The 26,085-nt window shown below is 32.1% G+C and overlaps 1 protein-coding gene across 5 annotated transcripts; it reads left to right on the top strand.

Moving 5' to 3' along the window:
• The first annotated feature begins 876 nt into the window (after positions 1-876).
• Positions 877-26,065, top strand: LOC148618439 (BAR/IMD domain-containing adapter protein 2-like). Of its 5 annotated transcripts, none has more exons than XM_088577367.1 (16): positions 877-1,111; positions 1,588-1,663; positions 2,770-2,862; positions 7,256-7,317; positions 8,546-8,617; positions 12,801-12,932; positions 13,485-13,550; positions 15,965-16,051; positions 16,342-16,443; positions 17,208-17,376; positions 17,711-17,903; positions 18,218-18,283; positions 20,572-20,728; positions 21,673-21,789; positions 22,268-22,644; positions 23,990-26,065. In XM_088577367.1, the coding sequence occupies exons 1-16, from the start codon at positions 1,064-1,066 to the stop codon at positions 24,066-24,068; spliced, it is 1,896 nt and encodes a 631-aa protein (XP_088433493.1). In that variant the 5' UTR covers positions 877-1,063; the 3' UTR covers positions 24,069-26,065. The 5 variants fall into 5 exon arrangements, with proteins under 5 accessions (XP_088433493.1, XP_088433494.1, XP_088433495.1 ...); XM_088577369.1 differs by having other exon boundaries at positions 883-1,111; positions 22,523-22,644; XM_088577368.1 differs by lacking the exon at positions 21,673-21,789 and having other exon boundaries at positions 881-1,111.
• The last annotated feature ends 20 nt before the right edge of the window (positions 26,066-26,085 follow it).

The following is a 26,085-nucleotide window of genomic DNA, read 5'->3' as shown; positions in this document are numbered from 1 at the left end:
CTATATGTTTGTTACAATGAAGTATTGGTTCGGATGAAAATTATATTAGTAAGGGGTTAACATTTTCCATACCATTCTAACAATGTATAACAGGGATCTGCAACGTAACATAATGAGACATAAATTGAAAACTTTTTGTGTCTTTGTGTGTTCGAGGGTTAATTACCTGTATTTTTAAGGTCCGATGAAGTAAAAATGACTGCTTGAAGTTCTTCGGTCAAAGAATGCTGTCATCACTAAACCACCAATATTCAAAGTGAGTGAGAGCATTTCTCCTCTTGAAACCTATTAGTATTTCAATTGTGTTCAGTTAGATTTAAAAAAATGGTAAAATTCTAAACTAAAGAAGGCATAAGTAAAGCAGCTTTGATGAAGGGCAATCATTACACATAGGTACCTGTGAGTAGGATTTCTTCTCGATATACCTTTTTACGAGTTTTTTTTCCTTTACGTTGCGACTCATTGCAAGAACATAGCATCAAAAGATTCTAAAAGTAACCCACACGAACCTGGATATATCATGAAGTATAGCCGAGTTCCAATTTCATGTGGTGTTTCTGTAACAGGTTTGCCAGAGGATAGTACATATCACTTGAAAATATTTTCAAAAACTTGTTTTTGGTTTCTAAATTTTTATTTTTCGATTCAGATGGTGATGGATTTTAGCGGGTACTTGTTTTCGTGAACAAAAAAAAACTAATTAATGGTCCAACTTGAACAAAACAGACATGTACGTCTACAAGGTAATTGATGACATAAACTTTGTTATTCTCTATGGACAGTAAATAAAAGTTCCCGTTTAAAAACATTTACTTCAAAATAATCTGCTGATCCACTTTCATTTCACAACTGTCATTCTTAATCCGATTACGTCAATCACATTTTATCGTGTTTTTACCTATAACATTATACTTATCGATTTTACCTGTAACCTCTGCCCTTTGACAGCTAACGGTAACACACCTGGCGGTATTATGTCCTTGTTGCAGAGACAGGTAGACACGTTTCATGTGCGAATTGTATTCTTATCTGGGATTTAAGTGCAAAATAAAATTATTGGAATATGAAGGATACGGATGAGACTCACAAATTGACAGAGACAATATACAAGGTAATGTTCCACCTGTAACCACACCTGTCATTACTTACTGATGGAGTTATAATCGATTTTGAGAGATTTTAATATGTAAGAATCATTGAGAATACATATTGTCATCAGGAAGTGCCGTTAAAGAAACTATAACAGAAATTTAAATAATTACCTATTGGTAATACCTTAATGGTGCACTAAATTTAACGTTGGTAAAAATAGTCACGATATTACTGTTGGTTTGTAGTGTTAACAGTTATTCAATGATATAAAAAGTTGTTATGAACAGTGATGTATTAAAAAGTAATGTACGGCTGTTTTTTTACTATTTATAACAAAATCACGATTCGGTAGAGCGTCATTTTGTTACTTTTTTTTTATTATTTCTTACTTAATGAATTATTTCCACATTGAAAAATATTATAGTGATTCTATAGATCTTTAACTTCACAATAGTTCTTACGGGTCCAACTGATATATACACATTTAACTTTCAGGGTTTGTCAGACAATTTCACACCCGGAGTCCGTCAGATTATTTTAGCTGGTAAAGTTTATCACAAGGCGTTGGTTGGTAAGTAATATTCACAAATAAATCATTGTACACGGGACATCTTGAAGTCTGAAAATTTGTTTTACACGGGCCTGTAGGTGACACTCCGTAATTCTATACAACATGAAGGGAGGGTCCAGTGACAAATTATAATCTGTATGACCCTATAGCTACAAAGTACTTAATGTTTATTTGTCGTTTTGCTTCTTTCGTACTATCTAAATCTTTGATTAGTGCCTTTATTTGTTTGTTTACATTTCTGACAATATTTACTCTAGCTTTATATAGTGCACGACGGTTCCCAACTAGTAATATACTAACACTATTGTTGGGCGAAATAGACTCTTATCAGAAGTCTCAAATACTAGTTACTATTCACCGATTTGTCGTATCCAAAATTCTTCGAAATAAATACCTCATCAATAAATTTACCTCGCCTTAAAAAAAATACCCATTCCTGGTGTAACTGAATACTTAGATGAAATATTTCTGTTTTTAATTAACAACAAGAAGACAGAAAATATTCATGAAGACGTCTAACAATTGAAATATTTTGAATTAAAACATATTTCTGTTCATCGTTGTCTCGCAAGACATAAGAAAGTTCCACAACTATATTAAATGTACTTCGGTGAAATAGATATTGAATAAACCCTTAGTACTCTATATCCCTGTAAACAGCAGTAATCCTCAAGTAAACATAACGGTGTATCATTCTTTATTAAATTTCTTAAAGATGTCATAGACAGCGTCAATAATACATTTCTGTCTTTGGTGCATCATGAAAATTTATTCTGATTTAAGATAACAAATTTGACCATCACATTTTCAAACTCGATGGCCAGCTTTGGGATAGGTTCGAAGGAACGCATATTATCAGAGAAAACTAACATGGATGCAATAAAATGAAATCAAAATGCATCACATTTTTTTACAATCAACATTTCCGCACACGATGTAAAGTTTTTTTTTTTATACACACGAATCTTTATAAAAAATATACACGGTCCTTTTCTTACTGTTCGAAATTGTTTTCTAGCCTCTCAAATGTATTTTTTTTCTATTCAAAATATCGTAATAATTCTTATATAATCCATTCAAAATAGATATTCATTCTTTAATTTTAGGCGTTGCTGCTGCGGCAAGGACATACAACGAAGTGCTTTTACGGGTGGGACAGACAGCACGGACGACATGTAAAGGGGGCACAGAAGATATAGGTAAGTTACTATGTCTTCTACGGGGTATGGGTTTAACAGCACGATGATTATACACGGTAGACACCTATATTTTTCTTTTCGGAAATGGGTTGCAGAGGTGTACACTATATAAAAAATATTTGGTTTGACAAGCAGTTAAAACCTATGCACAACATACAAACTTACAATATTTGCTGTTAGGCAAATACCAGGATATATTTATGACATATTATAACCTTTTATACACATGAACATTTTTCATTAATTTACATATTTATGTATATAATCCACTAAGATTCTCACCTACAGCTACAAGTCTAAGCTCTTTAATGTAAGTTTCAGATCTTATGTGAATATCAGTAGTGCACGCTTATATGCTTTGAAATGGTTACACAAGAGACATTATATGTATTATTTAAAAAAAAAAAAGTCAATCAGTAATTATATCTCAGACTATGAAATACAGATGATGTTCAAATTACTCTCATCAAAAATCAAGTTTACAATTGTCTATCATTATTCGAATTCATGACTTAGTTCATTTGTTTTCATTTAAAACGACGTTTGAACTTTTGTGGATAGGTGGGCGAACGGACAGACAGACAAACGGAGTGATTTTAAAAATAACAATCAATGTTAGTAGGAGGAGAACGATTTCTCGCTTGCCATCATCATCCAGTGTTGTTCAACATCTGCTACACCGATAAATACCGTATACAAAACAATGTCTTTACATTGATTCATGACGAATCTGATGGGTACTAAAACAACAGGAAAAATGAAATAAAAATTCAATAGAGGGCCAAAGACTTGTCAATTTTAGGAGCACCGACTTTTTCATTTTGTCTTGGGGTTACTTATCAAATCAAAACAGCCTTCGTATATTTTTCAAAAGTTCTTTTTAAATATATATATAAAAAAAACGATTGCAAGCAACTATTACAACCCTGCAAGCAAAGTTTGGGGGTATATAGGGATTACTCTGGTTGTCTGTCCGTCCGTCCACCCGCCCGTCTGTCCACATTTCTTGTTAGTGCGACTCCTTCTAAACCGCACAAGGAATTAAGATGGAATTATTAGAAAGGTTGGAAATCATATGTAGATGTACATGAAGAAATAAAGTTGCTGCCAAAGCACTCAGAAGGGAGATATTTAAGGATTTTACACAATAAAACATCGTAAAAGCAACTCTTCGATATCAGTGTGTGTAAAAGCAGTGAGGTCTTTAATCTTGAAACGCATGAGAGTTGTAAGTACGCCAACGAGTGTCAATGTTACATCAATTTTCAATGATCTTGATGTAGCCAAAACACTGTCCAGTAATGTTGACGTACCTGCAGACAAGGCCCCAGAAACATTGTTTTTGTATGCAAGACGCATTACATCCAATATAATGAGAATGGAAATGGTGAATATGTTGTGTATTGTCAAAGAGACAACAACCAAATCGGGATGAAAAATGTCAGCCCAAGGCCACCCATGGGTCTTCAGTGAACGACGATGAAACCCTCACACCACAGGGTAGGTTGCTTATTATCGGAGGTAGATGTAAGAAAAATAATAGCAATAATACATGTAAGACATACACTGCGATCATACACTCCAAAGAAGATATAGTCGAAAACCATTAATCCGTTCTATTCTCTTTTGGTCTCTCTACTAAAGACGCTGAATGTGTTCAACCGTCCATGTACTGGATTCAAAAACTCCACAGCTAGGAGATCTTTGTTATTAATGTGTTTTTGTGCCGTTACATTACTGTTTAGTTTGATTTTGAATAATTGTCATCGTTCGGTTACCGCGGATTTGATTACTTTATTGTTGTCGGAAGCTTTCAGATCTTACTAAAAGATGTGTTTATACTCGTTAAAGACCTTTTGAGGATCTCTGAAAGTACTTAGTATTTTGTATTTAGGTTATGCGCTGGTGCATTTGTTACGTTTTACCATATCCGTTCTTTTTATTCTATTGGTAGAGATTCCTCATAATTTGTAAAAAAAAAAAAAAAAAAAGAAACAATTACAAATCATCTTTCAAATATACCGATGATGTTAAAATTCTTCAGAATTTTTGATCGACAATATATTTGCCCAGTGTAGTATGCGCGGTTTCAATAGACGGTCAGCACTCCAATGGGAACATATTGTGCTCCACTACTCTTTGACCTGTTCCTTCACACTTATGAGGCTGACTTTATAGTTGATCTGATTCTGAAGAAGGAAAAATGTGTAGCCAGATCTTTTGATCCTATAGATGACGTATTGTCTTCAAACGACCTTAGTTTCGGGGATTTTATACATCGCGTCTACCCCCAAAGAATTTGAGATAAAGGACACGACAGACACAATGAAGTCAGCCTAATATCTTGACCTACACTTAGAAATCGATGGAAAAGGAAAATTCATAACCAAATTATACGACAAACGCAATGAACTTATCATTCCGTATTGTCAACTTTCCTTTCTGTGGCAACATCCTACAGCACCTGCTTATGAAGTTTATATATCACAACTCATACGTTATGCCACAGCTTGCCGTAATTACGTTGACTCTTTGTACCGTGCTAGACTTCTTATAATTGGGCTTCTGGAACAGGGTTATGTTCTACAAAATTGAAGTCATCACTACAGAAGTTTTATGGTTGTCATCATGATGCGTGGATCGTTATGGTGCACCCATATGCATCATGAGAACCTATTTGTTCATCGTGTTACAGTTTTCCTTTCCCTTTTCGTCTACAACGAATGTGGCATATGATGAGCAACTCATGTTCCTAGAAAAGCAGAGGATGCTTACCCTGCAGGTGCGCATAGTCCATGCTCCAAGTTTTTGGTGGAGTCTGGATTACTTATTTACTTTTTTTTTTGTACTTGTTATTTTCTTTGTTGTATCCGTCTATTTTTCCTGTTTAGTCTTTATCATTTGAATATATTCATTTGATTTCCGCTCGAATTTTGGTTCCCTTGATTACTCTTTGCTCCTAAACCGCTCAAGGGATTTTGATATAATTACATATGTAGATGTGCATGGAGGAATACAATTACTGTCAGGGGACTTGTATGTAAATAATTGAATTTATGAGTAATACATTGCGCTCCATTTGAAGTGTGGTATTATTTCTCTCTGTGAGCTTGCTGGCAGTATCTCTAGTTCATAACTTACTGAAGTTAGAACAGGTAACGTAATTTGGACAGACAACGGTTACAAACCCCATTCCTGTAAAGTTAGACGAATACGACCCATCAGATAACCGTACATGTACATTTTTGGCCTATGATAGAGTGTAATGAAGTAGTTTGATACATGATTGATATTTGATGGACGATAGGAATGAACTTGAGTACACAAATGACTTAAAAACATTTGTCAAACTTCCGAATACTTTCAGTGACAACGACAGACATCATTAACTTTTATTGACATTGCAGTCATTTTTAGATTGTCAATCGTTAAGGAAGGGTTACTAACAACATGGACAAAGAAATAAACGACCATATTCCGCTGTCACGCCCGTCTCTACAAACATCAACCCCCACAAGGAAATTAGTCACTTTTATTCCTTACATGTACAAACGTACTAATATCACGTAATTTAAATATTATTTTCAATTACACGTTTCCTACAATCTGTTTTCGATACTCCAACATTTCATAACTATGAAAAAGGTTTTTACTTGTACTTTGGTGTGGAACATATCGCATGAAATGACCCTATTAACAAGATATATCCCTAGTTTTAAAAGTAGGAATAATAAATGGCAAAAAAAATAAATTTAGCTCTGACAGTTATTCGAATGATAAAGGTTCACAAGGAAAGTACTGACGAATCTGATTTCGAAATCAGGGCAGATCCTGAGATTTTGAAAAAAGGGGGAGGGTCCAGAGGATTTCCAGGCAATAATTTGCCCATTTTTGCCAAATTTTCGCATGAAATTAACAAAATTTTCAAACAAAGAGGGGAGTATGACCCTTGAAATCCGCCACTGTATAAAACAAAAACAGTCGTGTTTAGAGCTAGACTTAGTAATCTAGTCTAATTTGAATTGTGAAGAAAACTATTCTGGTGTCAGTATTTATTTTCTGTTTTTATTTTAAACGAAGGGTATTTTTTTTTTATTTTATAAATGCACATCTTTAAAGATACTCGAAGTGTTAAATGTATGTGTCAGTTTACATATGATACAGAAACACAGTTGAAGTAGTCTGCCTATCTTGAATGAATTTCAAAAATTTCAAACTCCTTTCCTCCAATGTTACAAAATCTTGTTAGCCAGTCAGAGGAAACATAGGTCTTGATGCTTCAAACAGAAACGAATCAAATATTTATCATCCATCCCCTTTTCATCAATCTTACCCTGTGAAATATATTCCATTATATCTGACCATGTGAAGAGTATATTACATTCATTTTCAGGGGATGCTATTTATCAGATTGCTGAAGCTCAAAAAGAAATCCAGTCTAGAATAGAAGAAAACGTAAGTGAGATATTTTTAAGTCCATACATCATTCGAGTGGGCCCTTGTCAGTACGACAATTTGCGGAAGACTATATTCATACGTAAGGCAAACTCACTTGTTAAAACAGTCAAGATTTGTTCACAGTGTACAACATAAAGTTTATTTTACTGTGAACTTTTAATTTCAACCTTTAAAACATAAATTTAATCAGATAATCACATTATGTTTTTGATGTTCCAGTTTTTGACATAGATATTTAAGTGAATTGTGAATGCAGATCATTAAAACATCAGACTTATTTGTAAGTGCATTTCTCTTTGTGAATGAGGAAGATTGATTTACATATGAGAAAACCACGAAAAAGAACTGAATTATTATGTAATCATCAGTATAAAATTGTGTCCACACTAATGTTCAACACTGAGTAATGGACTTACAAACTTTATATCTTCTGTCGAACAGAAAACCTAATTAAATCTAGAATCTTTTGGAATAATTCAGTGCAAGTTTCCTTGAGAAATAACAAATAATGTGTGAATGTATGGAAATGAGGATTAAAAAATGTTAAACAACCTCGCCCTGTAATACCATGCATCAAGCCATAGTGTGCACTGAATACTAATAACTTGAAACAGATAATTTCACCTGAGAAATCTAATTTGTAAAATAACATCACTTTTATTAAAATATGAAGCATAAAATATGTAAACAAATAGACATAATTATCATTTTATAATTTTCATATTATATCTAAAGTGAATTTCATCAAAAACATTAAAATGTTTCTGTAACTAGCAAAGAACAGTTAATACCTGCAGCAAACCACTTAACAGGAAAATAAAAATAAAATAGAATTTTAGAGGAAAATACAAATAAAATAGTTATGATTCCCATACTTTTTCTGTGCTTGCCAAGTATAGGAACAGTCAGCTGATTGTCAGCGTCACTCATATCGTGCAAATAATTGGTTAAAATTGTGTTATGAACAGTGGTTACGAAAGATTTCGGGGGATTTTAGTGGTTTATATCCACAAAGACAGTCGAATTATTTCCTAGAAGCAACGATGTTCTAGCTTGATAATGCATGAAATGAAGGATGTAACGGATATTCGGAAAGTGCTATCATTTTCAACTTTACTGTTATAGTGTTATTTAATTATATCCATCATATCATGCATTAAATAATTTTCCATATTCGTAACTATTTTTTAATCTTATTATATTTTACTATGACATTTCTTCACAGACCAAAGCCCTGTTTTCTGAGCTCATTCTGCCATTGGAACAGAAACTAGAAAATGACTTTAAAAGATCTCCGGTAAGATATTACAGTGTAATCTCCAGATCAGACACACCCACTTTTTGATTTCTACAATTATTTAACCTTATAGATAGATTGTAATTACAGTGTTCAGGTGTGGGACAAACAACCACTATATAAATAGATTTAGCATTAGATCTATTGTATTCTAAATGAAAAGATAGAGTAAAATATGCAGAAAACATCCATGTAGTATAAATGTGCATGTCTTAACAATGTAAGTATTAAATCAATAATCATTTAAGAGCAAAATATCTAATACATAAAAATTCTGTCCTATTTCATGTATTAAATAAATGTTCATATCATACACAGGTATTTCTATGCATTGATTTTACATAAACTGAAAAATTAATTTGAAATCTTATATTGATAGGTAAGTATTTCTCTACTTTTGTGCCTAAATAATAATAATTGAAGTTGCAAGAGTCTAGTAAGCAAGTCTCATGTGATGAAGGTGACATGGGTTAAAAATGATTTAAACTTGTCAATAAAACACTTACAGCGAATAAAAATGTTAAAACATGTTCATAAAGTTTTCTATTATTTACCAAGGCAGTCAACTTTCATGTACATGAGTTCTTAGATAAAATTGAACAAACTAGTTGATCATGACTAATGGAGTAATTACTGATTATTTATCAAGATTCATGATAAATTTTGACTGAGTTTTTACATTATATACAATGATTAAATGATTTTATCATATGTTGTTAGGGTGGGAATTGAAGTGACATTGACTTAAAACATTTCTGAACCTTACTTTTAGTTTATACCGTAATTCAGTGTGGGTCATTAGGTCCTAAACAGCTCTTTACTAAACATTCAATTAACCTTTTAAACCATACCGTGAAAATTATCCACAACTATGAAGTTATTGAACATTTTTAACAGCCAAATATGAAATATTTAAGAAGAGATATTTAGTAATAAACCACTGTGTAGAGAACTCCAATATATAAGTGCTATAACATTACAAACATGGTACCGATAAAGTCTACAGAAAACTTTTACTGCTACAAGGTAAAATGTCATTACTTAATTGTTCTGTCATGGAATAGACTGAAGAAGTCATTCATTGAAGTCTGCTCTCCTTGTAAACAATAGTGAAATATCTTTGATACAAGTATAAAACCAGCAGAAGTTGGTGTTTTTATGAAGTATTATCAACAAAGTTATATCACTGATGTCTTAGGTAGAATGGCTGGTTTATTTAATGAAGTTTTTATTTAATGTCATGTTTAATTTTGTTCCGGAAAACAAGAGGATCCAGGAAGGAATTGGAACACTGTGTAACCGGGAAGTGCACCTGGAGACTTTAGGCCTATAGAGAGATATAAATATCTAAAGTCATATTAAATTACAACACACAGCTTGTAATTATATCTTACATATTACATGATGTCACATGTGATTTTGTATAGAAGTGAAATTAAGCATAGAAAGTAATATCATATTTCTGACGTATGTATCAGCTTGCAATTCAAAGGAAGAATCAATTGAAGATAAGAATTGTAACTATTTTGTTTGTTTTAGTGATATAGATTGTCATAATGTTGTAAAAAACATGAATATCTGATGGAGGAAACATAATATTATAAGTTCTTCATCCATAAAATATGGGTGTGAAAAATCAACGAGAAGATATTGGTACAATGTTGATAACAGAATGCTACATTTTAAGAAAGCTAAATATATATGCTTTATATTGAAGTATTAAAATGTAGGAAAACACAGTGTTACTCCAGAGAAATAGTTTATTAATAATTAAGTCTTTTTCATTGAACAAACATATTGTGATTCTACTAGTTATTTTTGTGATAACAATGAAAAATAAAAAGCAAAGGAAACTCTTTGAAGTAGTTTTAAAATATTTATTTTAATTCATTTTGGTATAAAGCTATCATTACTCTAAAGGATTTTACATATTTAAAAAAAAAGTACTTACTTTATAAATCAACAGTTCAATAGATTTCAAAACAATCAGTTCTAATACATACCCTGGATTTATTGCTAAATATATGTTCTTTGTATGAACATTTTATTAAATAACTGAAAAACATTTGTAAGAGGGAAATCAAGGGAACCAAGGTTATAGCAGTAATCAAAAGAATGTAATCCAGGGACAAATACCAGACATGGAAAACAGACATACACAACAAAGAACATAAAGTAACTAAAATCATACATACAAAGTAAAGAAGGGCAAATGAGCAACTCGGACTCCTCTAAAAACTGGGTGCATGGACCAGGTGCACCGGTAGGGTAAGTATCCTCTGTTTTTCTAGAAACAACCGCTGAGTTGCTTATAAAAAGTCAAGTCCGGGGTAGACGAAAGAGGAAAGGAAAACTATATACATGTAATTTGATAGCTATAGATATTTCATAGGACTTCATATATGAAATGGGTAGGGTTTGGATAACATTTGTTTCCATGTGTTTTTACAGGCATAAAAACATATCCTGAATATGTTTCCATATCTTTAAAACCATATGAAACATGTTGCAATTTTCCTGCTCAATATCTGGATATTTTTCATGTGTGAAAGTTATTTTAGTAACAATCCTGGCACTTAAGTAGTCTGATAGCAATAGTGATGTATATTTTGTTGTTTTAACTTCCACAATAGAGATAAGGATGCGAGATAATGTTTGTGCTTGCAAAAATATGATAGGAACACGAACTATTAAGTGACAAGTAATCTTATTTTAGAAAGCATATCATAATTCAGACTTGAATTAAGCATTTTTTAAATATTTAAAAAATGTCGCTTCAAAGGTAGCAATATCCATTCCATGAAGTTCTGTTCAGGAAGCTTTCAAGTATTTCACGCTGTGTTAGAATTAAAAGCTTAAGATAATTTCAATCTTCATCTTAACTGATCACATACCATTGAAAGGTCAGAAGAATGTCACAGAGGAAATACCTACAACTCCATGACTATTAAGTTGGTATTATAAATTAGGTTGAGAGAGCTATCATAGTGGTGTCAACAATAAACATTGAAATGATAAATAAGGGAAGGAAGAATGCTGTGACCTAGATTGGTAGGGTAAAGACCCAGGAAATACTCTTATTGATAAAGTATCTTTGAAAATTCTAATAAACTTGGGATAAAAAGGTAAAATTTACATATATAATACTTCTTCAACCTAAAATCCTAGGAGTTACATTCCTCCATACTTCTTCAACCTAAAAGTTCCATTCCTCCATACTTATTCATCCTAAAATCCTAGGGGTTACATTCCTCCATACTTCTTCAACCTAAAAGTTCCATTCCCCCATACTTCTTCAACCTAATATCCTAGGAGTTCCATTCCTCCATACTTCTTCAACCTAAAATCCTAGGAGTTCCATCCCTCCATACTTTGATTAATACAGTGAAACTTGTCAAAACCAAATCCTGAATAATCCCTAAACCTGTATAAACCAGATACATTTTATGTCCCTTCATATCAGTTTAAAAAGGGGATTGGTTTAGACACTGGTATCATTGAATATTCTTTAATTTTAAATAGCACCAAATCACAAAGTGGCTTATGCATGCTCCATTTGGTTTTCATGGGGAGGGGATGGCAGGGAACTTCATGTGGGCCAGATTTTGTTTTTCATATGAACAAAACAAGAAACTTTATTTGGAAAATTTCTTTTTCCCCATGGGCAAAATGTAAGTTAGATTATTTTTTCACTCCAAATGCTGGCCAATTACTGTTTTTAACAAAAATCAGGGCCAGATTTTGTCCACACTAAAATCCTAGCCCCTCTAGCATTGCTGGAATAATAGAAAATAAGTAGAGGAGACATCCCCTTACTGACATCTTGTTTACTGATGGTGTTACAATAAAGACAGTATGGATGTCAGACATATTTATTTGTGTCATTAATCAAGATAAAATGTCCTACATTATTTAAAATTCAGCAGAACTTGCATCATTTCATTCCAAACAAAGGCTTCAGTGGAATTTTATTGTTATTTCCAACATTTTAATAGCTATGGATTATTACAAGGGACACCAAGGAATTACTATAATCCAAATTGTGTACTGGTATAAAGAATCCTCCATTGCTTTTTTGATATCATTTTTTTTTATCCTGAAGATATTTGTTTTGAAATTCTATCAATATCCAGAAATTGATTATGGCCACCATAACATCCATGAAGTATCTTTTGTATTACAGGCTCAACATAGAAAGTACAACCAGGGTCATAAAGCAGTTGTCAGCCCTTATGTTAAAGCCAGTGAAAATTTAAAGAAATTTAGAAAGAAAACCAAAAACAAAGTTGTTTATGATGATCAGAAAGAAGGCCAGGTATTGTAAATATAATAATACAGACAAAAGTGAATCAATTATAGAGACAAATGTGAATCATTTATCAGTTATACATACAAAAGTGAATCAATTGTACAGATAAATGTGAATCAGTTATACAGACAAATGTGAGTCAGTTATAGTTCAGTTCTAAGAGTTCAACTTGTTATATAATTCAATTTTCAATTTAAAAAAAAATTACATCCCTTATTCGAAAATGGTTCAGGTCATGAATCCTAAAAATTAATCCTGGTATGACTTTTATGGTATAGAGTATTGTGGTACAATATCATAGATATCCATATGCTTATACATTAGTTTGGTCTCCTTTTTGCCCCTAATTTCAATATCCCTTAAGTCAATACCAACCTTTTGTGATTTTAGACCTTGTTGTTAAATTTTGACAAGACCCATCAACCAATATTTAAATTATCACACAAAAAGTATCTATGTATGAAGACAGCATTAACAAGAGAGGAATATCATTCTACAACAACAATTTGTTTGTGTTTAAAATCTCTCACCAATTATCATCAATATGTCATATTACAGTATATCAGAGCATTAGAGAAATGTCAAGATAAACTGAATGAGTATAGGTTACAAGGTCTTAAACTGGTAAGTACTCTAGTTGATGCTTACATTAATAGAAAAGAGAACTAACTGGACAATTGCATGAGTGGGAGATGGTTGGCCCAGGCCACCCTTATGAAAATTAACTTTTTAAGGATTTTGTTGTATGTTTTATGTTAGAAAATAGGAGGTACAAAAAATGTTTTTGTTGGGTATGTATTTGAAGATCACGAGGACAAATAAAATCACAAATTTGGTACGCATAACTCAAAATAAAAATATCAAACTCATGCCAGTATGGTAATATCAAACTCAGTGTGGTACAGGAAACTGATATCTGATGTGGCTTTCCTCTTTGAACCAAACCAGTAACTTTCGATGTGCCCTTTTATGAGGTGCAGAATTAATAAAAATTATCATTACTTAAGGAGGTTCTTAATTATTTCTGGGCCTCCACAATTCAATTTGAGGAGCTCCTCAAATATTTCTAAATTTCAATAAATCGAATTGTGGAATCAAGGACCTCTATTTTAAAATATTTAAAGACCTCCTTAAATATGATGATTTTTACCTTTTCCACCACCACCATCATACGATTTAGGGAAAAAACATACTTCAACTCTGTGTACCATGTCAGTTAATGTTGAGTAGGATATAACAACATGATGTATTGATATAACCATATATGGTGTGAAAGTATGTTTGTCTAGTGTGTTGTGGTATCAATAGTTGATTAATTAGTTAAATATTGACAATATCAACATAAACAAACACAGGAATATAACCTTATCAATGTTTACCATCATGTTTATTGTTTGCTTTTTAAGGTTTTTTTAAACAACCTTCCAAAATTCAAACAGTGGTGGATCTAAGAAATTCATAAAAAGGGGGACTGACTGGCCTAGTAGGGGGGACATCTCAAATCATATCCACTAAGGTTCTCTATTAATCAACCACAACAGGATCCAACCAGTCCATTTGTTTTGGTGTCCAACCCAGTCCATTTGTTTTGGTATCCAACCCAGTCCATTTGTTTTGTCAACCCAGTCCATTTGTTTTGGTATCCAACCAGTCCATTTGTTTTGGTATCCAACCCAGTCCATTTATTTTGGTGAAGATGTCACTGCTTTTTTTTTTTATATAGAATTTCATATGAAATATTTAATTTCATCAGACATTCTGAATGACAGTTTATTGCATAAACTTATTTGTTATTTCTCATTTTTTCCTCTAGCATTACTAATGACCTTTTACAACAAAATCTAATTAAACTAAACATATCCAATGGGAATATTAACTGATATGTGCTATAGAAATGTTCAATCTTTAACCTTTATGAGAATTCCCATCAAAGTTAATACTTCCTGTGCTACCATACAGTTATTGAACATGGATGTTAACTCAAGGTCACATGATCTACCTGTTAATGACATGTATGCTATTAAGATTTTCTGAGGAAAAGCTTTATAGAAAATTTTAATTTATATGAAATAAATTAATTGCTTTAAATACTGTATGTGAAACATTGTCATGTTTTATGACTGTTTCAGTCCATTTGATGGTAAAACTAGGTTTATAATTACTCCACTTACTAATGTACTTATAATGACTGATTATAATACACCCTTCAAACAGAGCTGTACAGCTATTTCCTAATTCCAGGTGGTTAGTTATTACTGAAACAGTGATTTACACAAAGATTGTAAAACTATGTCATGAATCATATGTAGATGTGCAGGTAGGAATACAAGTATAAAGGGACATATCCAACTTGAGGGTTTTACATGTTTTAGAATTTGAAAGAATCAGGCAGAATAAAAAATATGCTCTTTGCCTCTTGACAGTATTTTTTTCTTTCACAACTTTTGGGTAATATTCAAAATGATGTTTTGGTACATTGAACTATCTGGCAGCAATAAATATGCTTCCCTTTAATGTTCTTATTTTAAATGGTTGTTAGAACACTAGCTAAGAATTGGTAGATACACGTAGTAGTTTAAAAAGATACAAACCTTGTAATAATTTCTTAAATTGTCCAAAACATGGTAATTATAAGTAGTTGTATTTAAACCTTTAATAATTTGTAAAGATTTTATATTTTATTCTTCACAAAGGACATGAAAACTAAATATAATGTTTTGTTGATCAAATCTGTCCTATGATTTATGACATAACATGGGCACTGACAATAACCCAGTTTATCAAATATTCAAATTTCTTGTGAACTTAAGGTGATTGTCATGTCTATTATATTCCGACAAATAAGATGCTATAATCATAAGTGTCAAATTATTTTTTCTATAACCAGTAAAAATTACTTTTTATAAAAATTCAAGTCTATATTACAGAGGAAATCAACCGATGTGAATATACCTTGGCACAAGTTAAATTTTCAGTCCATTAAGTATAAAACTAATGGCTGCCATTTATGTTACCTGATTATAACAAGATCTATTTAGGCTTTACTGGAGGACAGAAAATGTCATTGTTTCCTGTTAGACAGACTCAGTACAGTTGCCAGTTTATACAGCAGCCACCATAAACAGGTAACAAACCATCTATAATACAAAACAAGAAAATATATCAAATTAGACCAAGATATGAGATATTCAGCATTGGTTTAGAAGATAGTTCTGATAATTTTCAAGTTGGAATTTTCAAAATTTATTTTAGGGTCATCAGTGCTGTTCAAACTATACACTAAGATTTTAAACATCAAGTACAACAATGGAATTTCACAAAAAAAACCAACAAAAACAACACAAGTATCCATAAATTTAGTGTTTCCACAATAAACAGATATTTTTTACCTAATATTTTGAACTTCTCCTTGTAGTCAGCAGATGTGCTGTTGTCAGGGTTACCACAGTGGAAACAGCTGTCCTCCAGACCACAGATATTACCTCCAGAAGCTGAACGACTTTTATATATACCAAAGGTAGTCATGTCTGATAAAAGTGTACTAACATGTACCAGTAACTTTTAAAAAAAACATTTTTATTATACCACACACAACAAAGTTGTAGAGAGTGTAGTGTTTTTGACATTTTCTTCAATTACTTATCCTACATTGTTGCCTTCAACTTCTTTCAAACTTGAATGAAGTTGTAGTTATCATAAAAGCTTGTATGGAATATATTTTCACAGAAACCCATTGATGGGAACCACTTTTTCAGTAAGAGGGCCTAAGGAAAAATTATAGAATTAGGCTTGTCGCCTGGATAGAGCCTTGTTTTTTTTTAACCACAAAGGATGGCATAGGATTAATTTTGACTGAAAATGGGACAGATATGTCAGTGTACACACTTATTTCATATGCATTTCTTGACAAATTCTTCATACAGTGCTGGTATTTCAAAATATTTTAGGAACAATAATACAGGTACACAGTGATAGTCTCTTATGACACTGTCTTTTCCAAAGTAAAACATGAAATTTAAGTTCAAAAGAGGACCAGATTTTATTGGCTTTGAATAAAACTATTTTCCTGGCAATAGAGCAAGGTTGGGCATAAGGCATGTTGGTAAAATGTCCATGAAAATTCATCAATAAGAATATAACATTATTACATAGGATTATAAGGTTGTAATGATGTTTTACTCCTATACTGAGAAAAACAACATACAGCTATTTAATTTTCTTCATTTAATTTATTCCTTGTTTGAGAAGCCTGTTATTAAACCTTTTGAATTCTACATTCAGGAAGAAATAGGTAACGGCAGCGTATATTGGGGTAATGGTCATATCACAGATGAGACTAGATCTTTAGGTAGTCCATATCGACGTTCTCATAGTGCTCATGATGTTCACCGCAGACCAATGTCTGATTATGCTAGTCCTGAAGTGTATTACAGTGGAGGACAATTTAGTGGTAAGTGTAGATTATAAAAAGAATGTTTGCTTGCTTGATTCTAAAATGAATGTGTTTGTAAAGTAATTATATCTGTTTGATTTGATATTTCAAAGATCAAATTTCCTTTCCTATAGAAACCCAAAACAAGTCAATGTATAAATTTTCTACCTCTGTTCAAAGCATTGACTGTGGTAGGATCAAGAAAACAAATGCAGTCATACCAGTGCAGTGTCCAACCAAATATCAGTTCAGATTTGTTCAGAATGCATAGAAACTGGAAAAAATAAATTCAGCGAAATTTAACACAATTTTTATAAAATTAAATGTGATTTCTTGCTTTCTCTTTCTGCAGCAAAAACGATGCCACCTTCTCGAGGCATCAGTGTACCCCCAGCAGCTCCTCCTGGGATAACACAGGTCAGAGCTATTTATAGTCATGTTGGAGAAGGAGACAAAAAACTTAGTTTTACAGAAGGAGATCTGATAAATGTGATAGGTGAACAGGCAGATGGATGGCAATATGGATTGAATACTCGTAGTGGACAGTAAGTAGGGGAGATAACTCAAAGATAGTATATGGAATAAAATAAAGAAAAACCAAGAACAATATGCAGCAACTGCAATAAATTACAAAGTAAATAAAACTCTGCAACTAAAGGCTCCAGAAAAAAACACAATACATCTACATCTGAATTGAAAAAAAAGCCTTCATAGATGAGGATTAAATCTGTCATGAAAGTGAAAATTGACTTACTACAAACAAAGATAGATTGAAATGTTAGACAAAAATACATTGATGCTATCTGGGTATGTCGTGTTAGAGTATCTGTTTTATATTCTTTCTATTTTTCTTATACAGGTATGGTTGGTTTCCATTATCTTTTACTGAAGCCACAGTAGCCCCTCCCAGAGAACCACCTCCACAGTAAGTACTTCTATATAAATCAGCTTTTTACTTAAACCTTTACTACAGAACTCAGTCTACTTTTAAGTGGACTGAAAGTTCTCAGATCCTGCAACCCTCCTCTCTTTTTTATTTTTATATCAATACATTGGGTTACAGATATGTTGTTCGCTCACCTGGCAAACCATGTCCTATTAACTAAGTAAGTAACGGTATCATGCTTTGTTACCATGTTTGAAAAAAAAATTGCTGAAAAAGAGCATTTACTGATGAATGCTGTTAGCTCAACTGAGTACTTAAGGCACTGTAAAATGATGGAAATGCCTTCAAAGTGTTTTTAGGACCTTTGGAAAAAAATTGGGCAGGAGCCCCGGTTATGATGCCCTGTTACCCCACTGGTGTGAGGGGGAATTAGGTCACTATACTGGTGCTGAAAAAGAACATAAGATGAAGTTTAATCATGACGAAAATTTGTTCTGGGTGACCATTTTCAAAATGGCTGCCATGTTCCCCATAATTTGTACATTTGCTTTAATTTCAATGATATTTGGTTTATATAGTAAACATGGTCTTCTGAGTTGAAGTGATGATGAAAATATTGTATAACCATCTCCATTCAACATAGAATACCTACTATAATACCATGTTTCCTCATGAAACCAAAAATCATTGGAATCTGGGCAACTGCTAAAAATGGCCGCAAATTGGCAGCCATTTTAAAAATTCGATTAAAAAAATGTCAATACTGCCAACTCGGATTATCATGTTTTTCATATGAGTAGCTTTCATCTTTCATTCTTCTACAGTTGAGGGAAAAATAGCCAAAAAAAAAAGGCATTTTGACCCTATGTTCTATTTTTAGTATTGACGGCCATGTTTTTCAAATGATGAAACAATCAGTTTGTGCAGGATACCCTAAGGAACAATTATGCTAACTTTTTGTAGCATGGTTTCATAGAAGAAGATTTTCAAAGTTATACATGTGAAAAAAAATCTGTTTCAGAGGCCATAACTCGTACATTGGGTGACAAAACATTTGAAAATTGCAGCATAAGTCCATCTCCTAATGCTGAATAATATTACCCTATGTCAGAAATTTGCTAAATTCAATTATTTTTGAGTTATTTGCAAAAAATTGTATTTTGATCCCCTATGTTCTATTTTTAGTAACAGGGGCCATGTTTTTTTAACATTTCAAAAATTTTAAACGATCAGTTTGTACAGGATACCCTAGGGAACAATTATGCCAACTTAAGTTAAATTTTCAAGCATGGTTTCAGAGCAGAAGATTTTCAAAGTTGTACATGTGAAAAACAAAAACAAAAATCTGTTTCAGGGGTCATAACTCCTACATAAGGTGAAAAATCATTTGAAAATTTCGGCATAGGTCCATCTTCTAATAGTGATCACTTAAACCCATGTCAGATTTGCAAAATTCAACTGTTTTTGAGTTATTTGGAAAAAACTGTGTTTTGACCCTACGGTCTATTTTTAGAAACGACAGCCATGTTTTTTAACATTTCAAAAATTTTAAACCATCAGTTTGTGAACAATACTCTAAGGAACAATTACGTCAACTTAAATTAAATTTTGTTCCATGATTTCAGAAAAGAAAATTTTCAAAGTTGTACATGTGAAAAACAATGAAACAAGAGGCTCCAAGGACCCTGAATTGCTCACCTGGTTAAATTTTTGCCTTTTAAAGGCAATAACTCTAACAAAGAGTTGTCTAACAATTTTGACTCTGTGAAGATTTTGGTAGAACTTATCAGAAGGATCATTTCATCAACTGAAAGTTGCATTCTATCTATTATAGTTTTCAAGATATTGGCTGATAAAAACAAAATTTTTTTGCCTTTCAAGGGCAGTAACTCTTAAATGGAGTCATCTGACAACTTTGAAGAGACTTAGAGACTTTTGTAGGCCTTATATTAAGGATCATTTCAGCAATTGAAAGATATTAGCTAAACCTAAAGGTTTTGGAGATATATGCACAAAACTACTGTTTGACCCCTATGTTCTATTTTTAGTAATGATGGCCATGTTTTTTAATCAAATCAAAAATCCAAATAATCATTTTGTGCAGGATACCCTAAAAAACCAAAATACTAACTTTCATTGAATTCTGTAAAGTAGTTTCTGAGGAGGAGATTTTTGAAAGTAATAAAATCAAAAACAGCAAAAAAATATCCAATATTGCTCTGTCTTTTTATGACGAAAAGAATCCACAACAGAATCTATCATGGATATACTTAGTAAACAAATAAGTTTTGTGCCTTCATTCGACACAAATAATTCATATACTTCAGATTAAATGGCAGAGTAAAGAGTATGGGAGATCTTTTAGACAGTAGATCATTAACAGAACAAGAAGGTTTTCTGATGGATGATGTTCCTGGCCGAATATCACGTCCTAAATCAATGTACGAGGGATCAAATCTCAGATTGGTTAACAATACAAATCAGGTTAGTGGTACACTCGGGCTTACATACCAGTACAGTTTTGTTTTCAACAGATGTTGCAATATTTTGAGACATATTTCAAGTTTATTTGCATGATTTCCTGGGACCTTTGAAGGAATAGTATTGCTTTAGTTTTCAGTTCAGACAAATATGTTACATTTTATTTAATTTTTCCATGAGTTTCAATAAACAACCTTTTTATTTGATTATGGTATAAAATAAATGATGATAATGATTTGTAATTAAAACTTGTCTAAACAAGCCACTTGGTGACAGTAATATAACAATCACAGCTTTAGGCAAGTTTTAATGCTACACCATCAGCTATTATGCTAACATTTTCTGGCATAGGACATTTGCACTATTAGGTAGTACATATGTGCATTTAATGGACAGTGGAACTTTTGTAAAATATTTGTCATGATTCTTACAAAGAAGTCTTAATCATTTCAAGTTTGATGTACTAGTACTTAATGTCTCTAAAATACAGGTGTATCTTAATAGTCTTCAATTGAAAGTTGAAGAACAAAAGCCTGCTGTCTGAAGCACAAATGTCTAACTTTACCTTCCACTGTTTGTAGTCAACCACAACTTTTTCATCCTTGTCTTTACATTCTAAAACATGAAAATTAATGCAATTGTTTTTGGTGAAAATAACACCATATAAATACAGCCTTTGTGATGAAGGACCTTGTGTTCAGAGTGATGTTATATTTATTATGACATGGTGAAAGTGCAGAATCTATTGCATCAACCAATGAAAATATTTTTTTTACATTTTTAATACATTTCTTGAACTTAAAATCTAAAAAAGATGAGAATGACAAAGCTTGCTGCAATAGCTCAGACATTGATTTATTTCAAATTCTTTGATTTACCACTTATTGAATAAGACAAATTTTATCTTATTTCATTCTTAGCTTTAGCTTTTTGAGTTTTTATTACAGCCTTATAGTGAATGGGTAGAATATCCCCAGGTGCACCCTGGGTATTACTCCCTACCAAGGCACCCAGTAGAGGCACGACCTCATTATCCTGATTATCTACATCAACCTCTATCTCAGGTAGTCCTCACATGTAAATGTATGGTGCATGCTCATACTATGGGCTGAATGTTGATCTATATTCAAAGCTTCCTGGGCCTGATGTTTAGGGTATCCCATTTGTATGCATGCATGTAAGCAAGTAAAATCCTTATTTGATCCATTTAACTATTTCAGATTAAAAGTCATGTTGTTCACTCATTCTTCAACTTTTTTGTTGTCTGTCATTAATGATTTTTGGTTTTGTAACTTATCAAATGTATTTTTGGATATAATAATTATACAAGATTTGTTTTTGTTTGTTTGAAGTCTTACTCTCAAATTAATTAATGTCACATTGTTTTTAAAAAATCTGTTTAACCTACTCAGGAATCAAGGTAGGATGTGAAAGGAATAAAGTATAGGACAGTGATTATTAAGGAGAGACTTGTAGATAACTTACTTCATTAGCTTGCAATAGCTTGCATGCCTTTAGGATAGATCTTTTATCTTTTTGTAGTTACAGCAAGGAAGCCAGCTCTCTGGACAGCAATCTATTCCTCCACCTCCACCACTTCCTTCGAGCACTGTATCCTCCTCTAAACCAGCAACTTCTCTAGCATCTCTGTTCTCTGCTAGCAAACTGCCTACTCCTAGTCCAATCTTTCAACCAAAGCCATCACCCCCTGCAGTCCCCTCTGCACCCTCGATTCCCTCACCTCCTCCCCCACCCCCCTTACCTGGAGCTCAGTCTAAATCTTCTGTCAATTCTCAGACTGGTTATGCCAACCGACAACAGATGAGTGCTCCGCCACCAGCACCACCACCACCACCTCCTCCAGGAGGTCATCCAGCAACACCAGCAGCAGATTACAATACAGATGAAGATAGTGCAAAGTAACACATTCACACTGATAACAGTTGATTTAATTTCACACTGATTTTTGTTTATACTGATCACATTTGACTTAGGTCACACTAATTACAAATTATTGTGTTCAAATTGATCACAGTTGACCTATTTTTGCACTCATCACCGTCAGTTTTTTTACACTGATTATAATTCTTTTTTACACTCATCACTATTAATTTTGGGGCATGCACTTATCAGGATTGATTTCAAAATTAATTTTTTTTCACACTGATCACAATTGTTTTTTTTTACACTTATCACAATTAAATTTGATAAATGCACTTATCACAACTGATCCGTGTTCACTCTGATCACTGCTGATCCTTTTTCATAGTAATGACAACTCATTTTAGTCAAATGGATCACTGATCACAGTTGATCTTAGTTCACAATGATTAAAACTGTTCTTGCTCACAATGATCAAAATTGATTACTGTGCACATTAATCACAATAAAATTTGGTGCATGCACTCACCACAATTGATTTTAAAATTGCTTTATTAACAATGATCACAACTGATATTTGTTTACAATGATCACAATTGATATTTGTTCACACTGATAACAACTGGTGGTGACAACTGATCCCTGTTCACACTGATCACAGCTGATCCTTGTTCACACTGACCACAGTTGATTTTGGTTTACTTTTCTTTTCACACATAACCATTAGTGATTTTACAGAATTACAATTACAGTGTAATACTGGCTTACAGAAAATAAAGATTTTAAGAAATGACCACAAAACAATCATGCAGTTATAAAAAGAACGATCAGTACACACACCTCTAGTACTACTAACTATATAGTTAGATTTAATCTTTCTCTTCTAGTCTATGTATGTAGTTGGTCAATAAAATATCTTAAAATCATATATATTAGATATTGCCAGATGATTCCTATATAAATAGATGTGTAAATCACTCATACCTAAATATGTTTCCTTATGTTCTTATATACTAATATTTAATACATGTATGCAGGGTTTTTACTAAAACTGTCCCTAGCATGGCATGGTAATTGTGATGGGTATAATTGAAGGTTACAAAGGCAATGTATGAACTTTACAGGGAATCAGTAGTAACAAGAACTTAACTCTTAATGGATGGAAATTAGTGTTACAGAAACTGTTAAAAAACACATAAATGGAAGTTGTTTGAGTTTTTCCTTCTTGTACATACTCCAAAATTTTATTATGCACCTGTAAGAAAATTTTTGGCTGTTTTTATACATAAATTAACATCACATATAGATGTTATTTCTTCTGTAGCTGTTACAGCTTGACCTTTCACTTGTTGACATATAAACATTAGATTATTGTATTTGTAGATACAAGAAAAACCCTAAATTTGCTGGTGTACAACTTCGAAAAACAGAAACCAGAGACAGATCAGCGCCACGGATTTGATGATTAATAAACTTGTATTATTTTACACATGTACCCATAAATATATATTTATATGTATATTGATTAATATCCACAGAGCAGAAAAATACATTGTCTCTGCTTATTAGAAGACCAATCATTGGGAAAGCTTATTTGTATTTAGAGTCCCAATTTTTTTGGTTGTTAAGTTAGACCAATCTAAAATAAAAACACTTATGACAAAATATTTAACAACTTGAAACTGGTAAAATAATGTTTGTAAAATTGTATTACCATATACAATGGAGAAAGACACACAAGATAAAGATTATATTGGGCAGTACGGAACTGGTAAAAAATAAATGATGTTTATAGTTACATGTACTTGTTTTGAGTTAACAATTAAGTCAAATCATTTATAAATTATATGTTAATAAGATTGAATAGAAAACCAGATCTGAATGGCTGACTTACAGAGTTGTGTCCCTTTACAGATGATGTTTACAAGCTTTCTACAAGCTATATTAGAAATTAACACATCCAAAAGGCCACTCAAATCTAACCTTCTGCAACATTGTAGAATGCTGGAAGTGATTTGAAATATCTAAATGATAGGGTTGGTGTATATCATAGATATAAACATTAGATAATGTTTCCACTGTCATATCAGAAACCAAAAACAATATACGATTACACTTTTGTACATGTATAGGTATTTTATCATGTAGCAGTGGTCACAAATATTGATAGAAACAATAACTGTAAATATACAACTCAAACCAACCATGATTTGTCGTGTTATAATATTTCAGGGTATCACAGGTTCATCTTAAATTTAATGAAATGTGAATTTTACAAGTTATTTCTGAAGCAGACAGTTTTTAGGAACGAGGAAAAAAAACATACAGTAAGCAAAACAAGTATTCTGTAAAATCTTCTAGCACACTGCATAGATTGTTATTTAAACTACAGCAAATTACATTTCTAGTACTTTTTTAAATAGCAAAAATAAACAATTTTATAATTAATATTTTTAAAGTTACACAAAACTCTTGTTAATGTAGTATTTAAAGTTTTTATATTGTCTTACTGGTGCTTTCAACAAATGATTTACTTTTGCTCAAAACCATTGATGTTCAAAGTTCAATTATTTCTCTCTTTTGAGACAAGAATAGTCCTATTTTTAAGTGAGAAAAAGAATGTAGCACTGCCTGAAAATGTAATTCTATGATATCTAAGATACCTTTGTGTATGATTTCTATGTTCTCCAATTCAAGAGATTCATACATTTGTAAGATAACTTGTGTGTCTGAGATTTCCTCGGTCTTGCACACTCAGCTATGTTAGTTTGTTATTTTTTCATTATGAAAAGCTCTATAATTAGTGTGTAAATTTTTTTTTTTAGAATTTCAATACTGGGTGCATGCACATCTTTGATTATTCATTGAAATTAGTGTATTATCTCTGAACAAATAAGGTCATTAATGAAAAAAAATCATTTTGGTGCTATTTCATTCACTTAAGCATATGTAACTGTATGATTCTAGGTTTTAGGACTAGGATAGACTTATTGTCATGATAGGCTATAAGATAGCTTCAACATTTTAATATGGTCACCAACGTTATCTCCCTTGTCTGCACTTTAACAAGGGATTGTTTTATGGTAAATATGTTTTAAAGATATTATTTATGTTTATTATTGATATAAATGTTTTGTTTTAATTGTTGTATTGTTAATGTTAATTATAAACATTTTATCCAACTACATGTAGCATGGTATATCCTATTTATTCCCTCTTTGTGAAGTCTATCTTGTTGGGCTCAAATAGATCACTTTTAATATTTAAAAACTATTGTCATAATTGCTTTGAGTTTCGTACTTTTTTCATCATTTACTTCTATTCATCCAAACTTCAGTACAAATGATATTGACACCTGCAAGCCAGTATTGTTGACAAAAAAGGAAAATATTATTCTCACAATAATTAAATGTTGCGTGTGAAACGAGCAGTATTTTGCCAAAATGACTATTTAATGAACCCAGAGTCTTGTTTGCAAT

The sequence above is a fragment of the Perna viridis genome, chromosome 4 (genome assembly GCF_037379345.1).
Source record: "Perna viridis isolate PV_CMFRI_1.1 ecotype Kerala chromosome 4, ASM3737934v1, whole genome shotgun sequence".
In the NCBI taxonomy this organism is placed as follows: domain Eukaryota; kingdom Metazoa; phylum Mollusca; class Bivalvia; order Mytilida; family Mytilidae; genus Perna; species Perna viridis.
The sequence above is the reverse complement of the archived record's forward strand: the minus strand, read 5'-3'. Positions and strand labels throughout refer to the sequence as shown.

What these genes read in the sequence shown, in the direction of transcription:
- LOC148618439 (XM_088577367.1), top strand. Translation starts at nt 1,064, where the DNA reads ATGAAGGATACGGATGAGACTCACAAATTGACAGAGACAATATACAAG. An exon ending in TTATCACAAGGCGTTGGTTG is followed by an intron (nt 1,664 to 2,769) that starts GTAAGTAATATT and finishes CTTTAATTTTAG; the next exon opens with GCGTTGCTGCTGCGGCAAGG. An exon ending in CCCAGAGAACCACCTCCACA is followed by an intron (nt 18,284 to 20,571) that starts GTAAGTACTTCT and finishes CATATACTTCAG; the next exon opens with ATTAAATGGCAGAGTAAAGA.